At 39.2% G+C, this 11,422-nt stretch overlaps 2 protein-coding genes across 2 annotated transcripts in view; both read left to right on the forward strand.

Annotated features, from left to right (window-relative positions):
- Positions 1–8,066, forward strand: part of LOC145458423 (uncharacterized) — a 98,825-nt gene extending 90,759 nt beyond the window's left edge. The window contains exons 7-13 of the mRNA XM_080336790.1: positions 3,993–4,094; positions 4,229–4,381; positions 4,684–4,764; positions 4,828–5,007; positions 5,076–5,265; positions 6,152–6,964; positions 7,833–8,066. Of these exons, the coding sequence (XP_080192916.1) occupies positions 3,993–4,094; positions 4,229–4,381; positions 4,684–4,764; positions 4,828–5,007; positions 5,076–5,265; positions 6,152–6,964; positions 7,833–7,990 (1,677 nt within the window). The 3' untranslated portion in view covers positions 7,991–8,066. The remainder of the gene's footprint in view (positions 1–3,992; positions 4,095–4,228; positions 4,382–4,683; positions 4,765–4,827; positions 5,008–5,075; positions 5,266–6,151; positions 6,965–7,832) is intronic.
- Positions 1–11,422, forward strand: part of LOC145458756 (rhodopsin-like) — a 321,540-nt gene that overhangs the window by 142,239 nt on the left and 167,879 nt on the right. The gene's annotated exons all lie outside the window — the stretch shown is intronic.

Here is an 11,422-nt window from a genome sequence, read left to right on the forward strand (position 1 = left end):
AGAGTACATATGTTTTCTAGTCACGGTCCTTACATCTTTCACACAAAACAATTTACTTGACTAACGAGAAGTGACGAGTTATCGAATGATTTTCCTTACACCAAAACAACTAGAAGGTGTAACCACATTAAAAACGTCGTTAACCTTTGTGTACCAGCTGTAAATCCCACAAGCAACAAGTTTCAAGAATCCAGTTATTAAAAAAAACGTTAAAGTGTTTCTCCTGCGCCAAGTCGTTATGTTGACGAAATCGTATATTGTAATATCATGATCGATTTGCATTCGTTGGTCACGAACTGTCACTACTCTAAATAATTCTTTTTCACTCAAACACAAAAGTATACTTGTCACCATTCGTTTTCATCGAGCACGAGTTCAAGAAACTTACTTACTACGACATGAATTGTTATTTTTATGTTGTGTAAATAGGTAATAATTAATTTTAGTAACACTATATCAACGTCATCGAGTTGTGTGTATAGATGTACATGTGGTCTTGTGGTTCTAATCGAAGCATACAGCAGGGTCGAATGTGGAGTCTTCTCTATTGTACAGCAACTCGGTAATCGAAATGCATGCATTAACATTTGAACAACGATCTTGTTTCGTCACGCGAAAAATATCTTCACTGTCGCGACACTCTGATACTCTGCACAAGATGTGTAAATCCTTTTCACACTCATAATAGTACACTAACGGGATACCGACATCAGGCGACAACGTTTAACAACATCACTGACACTGAACATACGATACAAGCGCAAAGTAGGCGTGGATGGTGCATTGGAATAAAAAACACAGGTCTGTGATATGTGAATACGACCGAGAATGATTAATATAGTTTAAAGTTGTAATGATTGTGTATATTACCGAAATCGTGTCTACTTTGTGGTAATGTGGTAATAACAACCCCCGTGATGATTTTCTCACAGCCCGATGTCTTGGATTCACTTGCGCGAATTACTATCATAGGCTGAGTATTCAATTCTCGTCGTATGCACCGAGTAGCGATTACTTTGTGTTATAGATTAGTAACGACTTTTACAGTTGAATAAAAATTATCGGTCATATGAATACAATCAGGATGAATTAATTCAAGTTTGCGAGTTGTAGTGATATAATCAAGTAAGTGAAAACTAGATTTTAAACACTTGTTAATGTTGTGAATAATTCTTTTGAGTATGGTAAGATGTTAAAATGTCTCTTTGACAAACAGAAAGCCGGATCGCGAATAGAGTTGTAATGTTTCATTACTTGTTTCAAATCAATATGCGTATAACATCGAAATGGGACTGGGGAAAGATGGTAGTCATGTTTGTCAATCCTATTTCAATTCACAATACACCAAAGTCAAAATATTTCATTTTGGGTGATCTCAATTTACTTATAGAACATCTCGCAAGTGGATTACGACGTCGTACTATAACCTTCTTAATAATATGGATTCGACGCTTTTCATGATAGCGTTGGCAAGTGATAAGATGCGTGGTTTTGTTGAGAGTTTGATTTCAAGTTGATAAATACAATACTGTATAATGTGCGTACTTGTGATTCTTGATTCTTTTAGGGTTAGTTGGTATTGATTCTATAGGTGTGAAAACAGCGGCGCGGAATGTGTGAACAATCCGATGCGGCTGAAAGTCGGCGTCAGTAATATTCAGGTTACGTTCGATTCAACAGATCGCGTTAAAAGGATTTCTCAAATGATTAGAGTTTTACCGAATTAACACATTAAGATACGAATCAAATTGAGTTGTGTAGTAAATTTCATTTCAAGTTGACAAATTAACACATTGATTGAATATTCTCATGATTCTTATCACTTAACTAAAGTCGACCACTATTCCAAGGATATGAAAACATATAGCGACCACCAGAATGTGTCAAATTGTTGGTTTTTGAATCACCGTCTGCGACGGCTCCGTTCCAAACTAATTACCGAAATATTACCTTGTGAGCGATCGGTATGTCTGTAACACCAAATCATGAGGGATCGCTATGTCTGAAGCATTACCATGTGAGAGGTCGTAGGATTTTAAAATTATTTCACACCTTTTTGAATAAGAGTTGACTTCGCAAAGGATTAGGGTTAGAGCAGAAATAAGTGAGAATTTGTCGGTATTCGAATCACCGTCTGCGACGGTTCTGTTATTGGTTACTTTTCAAATCTTACCAGCGAAATCAAGTTCCGTGACAAACTGATTAGTAAAATTTCACCGCCTGAGCGATCGGCATGCCTGTAACACCAAGTCACGAAAGATGGCTACGTATGTGACATTATCATGTCGGCGATCGCGGGGTTTGTAATATATTTCACACCTATTTGAAGTGTTACTTTGTGAGCGTGGTTATTGTTGATATTCGAATCGCCGTCTACGCCGGCTCTGTGGCAAACTAATTACCAAAATATTACCAAGCGACTGATTCCTAGATTTAGCAAACTATTTCACACCCTTTTTGTTGAAATTATGACATACCCCCCGCAGCCTATACCCGAAAGTACGAATCACCGCCGCGCCCATAAGAATAACGATATATTATGTCACAATCACCGTAAACGTTAGGATTAACTCGAATCGGTCATATATATTAATTTGGAATATACACATTAAGGATCAATCACGTGATCAATCTACTTGATACATATTCAACACCATACGAAGTTCGACATACCAACAACGAAGCCGCGTGGGAGCGGGTGCTATACCTGAAAGGGTTACCATGCGACCTCAAGACACAATAGCCGCATGCGAGCGATAGGGGGTCGAAAAAGGTGGTCCTTCGAACACGGGTTTTCGAAGCCACGTGCAAGCGATTCCTATACCGAAAAGGGTTACCGTGCGAGAGGGCCCATAAGACGCAATAGCCGCGTGCGAGTGATAGGGGGGTCAAAAGGGTTACCGTGCGAACACGAGTTTTCGAAGCCGCGTGCGAGCGGGCCCATAAGAACCCCTGCCACACCACGAGCGATTATAATAACTACTTACGTTTATGCGTTTCACTATCTTTTGACTATATAGCGGACAAGAGGTAACAAATTAACAACATGTAACGAATTTATTGTACCGACGGGCACGCCCGAATATGTTTGATTAATAATTACGCGGCCTTCATTTTCATATACAACAGCTCCCTCAGCGCTACTGGTAAATCTGATTACGTGAGTTGAGAGGATAAAAAGTTTATAGCGTCGTATATATGCAAATACCAGCGATTCATTCATGCATTATAGAAAATGTTGGCGCCTAGGGCGACCAGGTCACACAAACTTTGCTCACAATCGATATCACGGTCAGCGTTCTTGAGGGCGAAGCCCTCAGAAGTTTGATTTATCACGCTATCGGTGCGCAAGACAATCGTACTTCAGGGGGGCTGACGAAGTGCTATTACGGTCCTCCCTCTTACCCATTGTCGATATTACAGTCCTTACAATATGAGTTGGGGGCGCTGGCGCCCGATAATTTTTGACAGGGGGCGCTGGAGGAAAAACATTAAGAACCACTGGTGTAGACTGATTATCTTTTTTATCTTTCGTAATCTACAATTGTGTTGCCACAGTGAATCAATCAATCAATTATTCAATCAATCTATCTCCTTCATAAACTTTCATAATACTGTAGTGTGGGCATGAGAACTGTAAATTCATGGACCCATCGAAAGGTGATAATTTAAAAAAAAAATGTGTGCCATTCATAAAATACTTGGGAAACCGCTTATAGACATTGCACTAAATGGTAGTGATGGTGGTGACTCAATTTAGCCGCCTTTTGCCATGCTGGACATGGCCTATGTATGTTTCGTTGTTTCCACTTATGGGGACGAGATTTATTTACAATCACCCATAGTATTAGTGGAATTTTTAACTGAATGAAGGGAAATCCCATCAAACTACATCCACACATGAAAGGTTGAATTTTGAAATTCTCCTTATGTGTGTTTAAAAATGACGCTGCGGCTTGGGAACCAGATTCATTCCTATATGCTGTATTAAGGTCATCCAAATATGCGTAAATTCGCGCTACGTCACGTTGACAAATGATAACGAGTTCATCAGCATTGGAGGAGATGATGTCGTGGGACTTTTTAGCAAAAAGGTGAGACATCTTACAAAAATACAACATATTTGCATACGAACTTATATGTCAGGACATGCCAATATTAAAATGTACTTCCTGGTGTTTCACGGTATGTTTCAAGTTACTTCATGACATTTGTCCCTTTACCACAGGACTCTTCGCTGACAGTCAAAGCAGGTCATATTTTCACATCTGTCGTGTATTTGGGAATACTGCTCCAACCAGACATAATGATATTACCTGACCATCAATTCCATATCGTTCAGGACGACTTACGGAAAGCTTCGGCAACGAATATCGAAAAGGTTTAATGATGGGTTTTTTATCTACACATGTTACTTTGTCTTTGATCGTAGTATAACGCTCTGCCCATCCCTTAATTAGGATAGGAAGTACTGATTTACGCCTTGATATCGATAAGTCATATGTTTGTTCATTACGTTCATTACACGCTTTCACACTTTCTAGTCTGATCGGTGCGTGAGTGGAAACCTTCAATAATATTGTAGATGACACCAGGGCTCGCTTTACTGAAAATTGCCTGGCCTATCCCCAAGTTACTATCATGTTCAATTATTTTTAAGCCAACGTGTAACGTTACTTTCAGATCAGTACCATGACGCTAGACTGCACTGAAGCAACGACAATCGATTGGTCCTTAATAAAAGCATTTGCAGATAAGTACAAGGTCACCTTACCGGGGTGTAGCAAAAATATTATATTCAATATCGTCTTTTAATTTCATTTGTAGGTTAAAACTCTGGATGTTGCTATAATTGCTGCGGCTACGAGTCCTGAAGAATGTAAAAGGATTTCGAAACACAGGGATGAAATTTCAAGCTATGGTATTGACGTAAATATTCAGTGGTTGTACGAGATTCAGAATGCAGAAGACGCTTTGTTTATGCATGATGACTATAAGCAAAAATCGGTATGGGATAAGTCATGCCATTGGACGCTTCAGTCAGAAATTGCTTGAACGCCTATCTTTCTTTTCAGGTCGGTTATGTCATATCGGTACTCACCTACCCCGCATCGCTTGACGAGATTCTCAATATTATCTCAAATTGCAATTCAAAGAAACTCACACTGATGTCCCAGTTTCACGGTAGCATGCTCAGTGACACGGAACTGGACACCATTCAGGCGCATTCACGAAGCCGTGGACTCGATACAACAGTTTTGTTCGGTGAGTTGAGTATTTAGTAACATTCACTGACGCTTGTGCATAACGATATGTGTCCCATATGGAGATTGAACGGCTCTTCAATGTTTAGCCATTTACGGAAAAGTAAATTACCAATATTAACTAATGTGTTTAGAAATAAGAATTACGCCAATATCATTGACTGAGTAGGCCTTCCCGTTGCAGGGTATAATGAACATATTTATAGGCGTAATGACTGTTCGTTCATGTAGTTTCACAGCACGATCACAACACGAGTACTCTCATGAACAGGGTACCGAACAATGATCCAATTTCCGGGTTTCTAATTTACTTTATAACAATCATTTAAAGGTTGTTCCCATGCATTTAATACATTGATAATGAGGGCTCCATACAAACGTCGGAGAGCGTATGATTAGTGATTACTGGCGTAAGGGGGGAAGAGGTAGGCCTACCCCGAACCGCCACCTTAGCGCACCAGCGTAGGTTATGATCGTTCCATAACGGGACTAGTGTAAATATGCATCCTACGAATAAGTTGGATTATAGAGAAAAGGGGTAAGGGAACGCACTTACTCGATTTCGCCGAACGTCAACAACCGAAGAAGTAACGTTTAAATTCTACTGTAATATCATCATGTAATGCAAATGATTGAAAACAAAATAGTTAAGCTCTCTCTTAAGTAGGTATTAAAAAGGCACGTATCATCGCTTACACGCCCTCCCCGTATAACTAGTCTACCGCCGGTGATGCATGGTATACCTAGTACGTCACCTTAACAGATTGTTGCTTCCTCAAATCAATCGGAATAATAAAATGCAGTCTATACAAAATATCTTGGTCTAGTTAATTGGTACAATGTTACTTTTCTGCGATAACGTTACGTACGAACAAACTATTCCACAGATCTGGAAATCCCTTCCGAAACGGTTACAGTTTTCGTCGGACCAAACGCAAAGGAAATAGAAGTTGGGGGCAGTAGCGTTCGATTTGCCACTGACAGTTTCAAGGAAGTTGAAGAAGTCACTGTCCGATCAGAAATTAACCCGATGAAATATCCAAGAGGAAGGGAAGCCATCGCACCTACTTTGACCATCAACGCTCCAAACTTGAGAGTGCCAGCAACGGTGAAACTACATACATGGTGCATGGCGGAAGGGTGCGAGGACGAGATCGATATAATGCGTTATGATGACAAGACCATGATATGGGAAAAGATAGACTGCGATATTGTTGTAGATTGCAATTTTATTTCATTCAACAGATCTCACTTCTCTCCTGTCGGTGCATTCTGTAAGACAGGGAATAGTTCGTCGAAAATGTCCTACTTTATGACACCACTCGTTTACTACATGGATGTGGGCTATTCGTTGGCTTTGATCGCGAGAAACAGGCTAATGAAGAAGCGTTTAGAACGACGCATGAGAAAGGATTACGGGAAAAATGTAAAGAGACACCAGTTCGCAACTTACCGTTTCAAAAGTAAAAATCGCATAAACATGTCAATCAGCTGTCCGAATCATCCGAATTCGTATTTTATGCCGGATGCAACTTTTGATAAAAGAATTAGGGATATAAAAAGAAATGAACCTGAACCAGTCTTCCGGAAATACACTCTGGAAAATATTCCACCAATGTCAGATACAATTTCGATACAATGGGAGTTGAAGAAAGATGGCGAGCAGTATGACGTCGGATCATTTCATCCTTTTAAAAGAGGTCAGTTTTTTACAAATTATATCCATAAATCATATTGACTCAATTAATAGGATAATTAGATATTTTAGATGTAAAAATAAATATGAGGATATTGTGCCCATTCAATATCTGGCAATTAGTTACAGTCGCTATAAATTTTCTAATACAACATCGTACAATCGCACAGACCTGGATTCCCACAGCTGATTACGAAAAGTATGATGTGAGTAGCATTTTTGAATTTCTTTCGTAAATATCGGAGATTTTTGGGGAACCTCACAAAAACTAGTCTCCGTCGAACTCGTAAATGATCATAATGGATGGCCTTATATAATAATTCTTATGTTCAATGAACACATCTTGCAATAGAATACGTCAAAGCATGCGTCGTCGGGTACAGCGAATTCGTGAGTGATATTCACTATCTTTTTACTGCAATTTTGCTTCGAAAATTATACAACATTCGTGTCAAACTCGGCAGATTAGATTTAGCTGGAGTAGATCCATAGGACCCCTAACCATGCTATAGGCCTATGTTAGTGAATCAACAAATACGACAATGTAACCGGTTATCATGCCTACCTCTAAAATGCAGCGATGAATTATCGAAAAGTTTGTGACACTTTGATGTGACAAGCTACGAATGTAAGCAAAGGGACGTTATTCCATACATAACGCCGAAAGTTTGATTTTGGATTCCCGCCTCGCAATACTAGCTGTACTCAAATGAACTTTAGACTGCCTGACTGCACTTATAGTAATGGACGTTGAAGTTAATGTTGCTGAAAGCGAAAACTTATTTAATTGCAGAAACGTTTTGCATCCACGAACCTTGCCATTTTGTTGAAGACGAATTTGGAAAGATCATAATTGTAACTTTTTCATACAGCAAGTCGAACTTCAACAGCAGTGGAGAAGCCATCGGGATCAAAATATTTATTCATTAAAAACATGAAGCTGACTGCGAGGAACGTGCTGACAGACCATGCCAAATTAACGGAAGATCACGATGGAACTCATGAGAGCATACATTCAAACCAAACTTGAATTCACCTACGCAGTTAGTGAAACAATGACCGCCTTTGCGATTTACCTGTCATCAATGGACTAGACAATGTGTAGCGTTAAACGAAACGATGGTGAGATTTGTCACTTGGTCAATAAATACCAGCAAAAAGCAAAATTTGTGACAAGCAAGTCGCATTGCGCTATTGCTATATCATTTGCATACTGAATCGATTAGGTCTGCATAAAGTCTTTAATTATATATTAGACATATACAGCGTTTCATTTTTAACTGCGGTGTAGTATTTCCGAGTATCAGTCGATTAGTCCACGTATTTCTTAAAACATTGACAGATCCAGATTTGAACAGAATTTCTTATGTATGTGAGCGGTTATCAAATCAAATCTAGGCCCGTGCTCATCGGTCGTAAATGCGGGGTGACCGGTTTTGTCCACTGGTGCGTGAACGTGGACAGGGTGTGTTCAGATCAAAATCTTCAATTTATTAATACGGAGAGATCCCGAATGAATTCTATCGATCCGAATCGTACCCCTAGACCGAAAACCGTCACCTGTTCTCTCTGATGCCTGCTACCAGTCCATATAATAATATGGTATATATTTAGTGTCTATATTGAATCGTATGATTGGTTACTTGGAAGATATAAGACGATTTATTTATATCGGCCATTCGTTGTGTTCTTTCATTTCTCCGTAGGGATAGCAATTATCATCGTACAATATATATTGGCCCATTACAGTTATGAATAGTGTATGTACCCTATATATATGTATACCGTTCCTGGCGACAATGATTTTATCTGTATATTATATAATGATCTTTGTCTGCTAGTACTGAGTTGATTATTCAACATTGTAGTCTGTATCAGTGCTTGTAAACCTTTTTGGAATGGTACGCTCGTCGATTAGTGATAGAGCTGTGTATCGCAGTGTTCTGACATTATAAATAAATAAATAAATAAATAAATAAATGTATGTAGTTCTACAAGCACGAAGTGTCATCATTTGTCAATTGTCGATGTGAATGATTCTGTCGAGGACGTGCACTGAATAAACCGATAATTTCAATTTAGCATCTCTTCATATGTAAATACATCTCTTATTGTTCAATATATGCCTCTGGAATGATGATATTGACAGGGATATGACCTCGATAATGAGCATGGAAGGTGAGCATATCAATGAAAATGTAAAACGGTGTTTAAAGTATTGAAAGGTTGCTTGTAAGTTTCAATGAAGTAGCTAGGCAGTTATACGTTATCATTAGGGCGATTTTTACCTAAAAAACGGAAGATTTTGACCTAAAAAGTCTAAATTTTGACTTTTTTGACCTAAAAAAAAACTGACATTTGACCATATTTTGACCTCACGTATGCAAATTAGGTGTTTTCGCACATTATGTGGAAATTGTACTACTTATCTTCATTCCTGGTTGGAACTGTCTGTCCTTACAAAGTAGATGGGCCTGACAAAACGTTTTTGACTCAAAAACTGACAAATTTTTACATGAAAAACTAGTATTTTAACGAAATCTGGCCCTATGCAGAATTCCAGTAGTTACATTACGTATTATAGTGGAAATAATTAAAATTTGTTGTAGTACAACGAAAGAAAGATACTTTCCTACATTCTCGGGTAGAAAGTGTCTGCCCTTACTAATTAGCTTGCCAAGAATGGAGAAAGAACGTTCAACAGCAGCAGTTGTTGACTGACAACACTGAAGTTGTGCGCACACTGCTGGTGACACACCGTGTTGCTTCATTCTGACAATGTTGTCTATATCAGTGCTCTTCAACCTGACTGGTACACCCCTGACCGGATAACTCCGTACAGTAATCCTAGACCAAGGCTGTTCACTGTTCAACCTCCTTGTTATTCACGGCCGTGCTTCGATTCCTTGCATAGCATACAATCGCATTCCGGCGTAGAGTTGTAATGGCCCATCTGGGCGTCATATAATCAGGACTCTAACTGCCGCACCCCAAACCAATCGATTGGGGGGGGGGCGAGCTCGAAGGAGGCCCAAACTTATTTATTGAATAAACATAAATTATCTAGTTTATTTTAAAAATTTGTTCAACTTTATTCAATTTTTTTCCTATGCTCGATTTAATGTCAAATTTCTTGATTATTGGGTAGCCTTCCCCAAGATAAAATATGCAAGATTAATAGCAATGGGCAGTTCTGGTGTCGGCCATTATCGTGCCACGACTCTCCAAGAAATTTAACAAAATGCGATCCTAGAAGTGTGCCAGAATGATCGGCAGCGAGAAAACATTGGCCAAAAAGGACCGCCCTTGTCCTGACTGAAAACCCCGAGGGGACCAAGGGGCGCGCCCGAATTATTTTTATTTACGGGCCCTACATTTTCCAAAACATTTCATTTTGATTGTAAATCTTAAAGTAAATCTGATTACCTGGGCAGAGAGAGAGAATAACAAACTTTATAACAATATGTATGCAATTTCTGATATTATTGACGGATTCAATCTCGAATTATAGAAAATTTTACTCCTCGCGCGGTCTTACGCTATAAACTAGCACTCTAACGTGTATTACAAATTTCGCTGACAAAGTAGCGGTTATAAATCGCAGACCGTGATGAGAGGCCTACTGTTTGGTTTATGACGCTATGGGGACCAATGCCAAGACCAATGTTTTTTTAGGGGGGGGCTGACGAAGTGCTGTTTCGGCCCTGCATATACTGCATATATATGTTAAATTGGCTATTGGCAACTTCACGGCGCCGAGAGCGCTTGTGGTGTTCTGCGCCATCACTGACTTCTTGAGGTATACCTAGCGTATAGAAGTTTTTAATTGTAACAGTAGTCGCGCGGGGCGCTAAAAACTTTTACATGTGGAAGATTTATTTCGTCTATAATATGGGTAATTTCATATATTACTGTCAACTATTTATCGATTATTGGTACACGTTAATGATTAAGCCAGTGGTTCCCAACCTGGGGGTAAAATTACCCCCCGGGGGTCAATTTGGCATTTTTGGGGGGGGTAAAAAGGGGTCGGATTTTAAGTAAAAAAATAATTGTTGTATTCATTGTTTTCTTCGTACTTTTGTGAAAAAAAATATAAAAATTCAAAGGTGACTTTCGTCAGTGGGTGTGCACAGCTTTTCCAAACTTCATAATGGCGCCGTCCTATCATAGCAATTTACAGCGAAGCCAAAGAGGAAGTCAAAGCACGATGCGATCATAGCAATTTACAGCGTAGCTGGCATGGAGAGTTCCATCTGAATACGATCGATGTTGTGGTTTACAGCGACACCTATCGCTAGCGTAATACTTTTTAGCCGTCATTCAGATTTCAGAACAGAGATGTAAACATTAGCCGTACTAACGCTGTCTTCCGATACTTGTGGAGATCATTTCAATAGTTGCTAAATTAGGATATATAAAAGCAATGTTTTCTTCTGTGTGATGACTGCATCTATTCTGC

The sequence above is a fragment of the Botryllus schlosseri genome, chromosome 2, assembly GCF_051294905.1.
Source record: "Botryllus schlosseri isolate E-star chromosome 2, Bs_hap1, whole genome shotgun sequence".
Taxonomy (NCBI): Eukaryota; Metazoa; Chordata; class Ascidiacea; order Stolidobranchia; family Styelidae; genus Botryllus; species Botryllus schlosseri.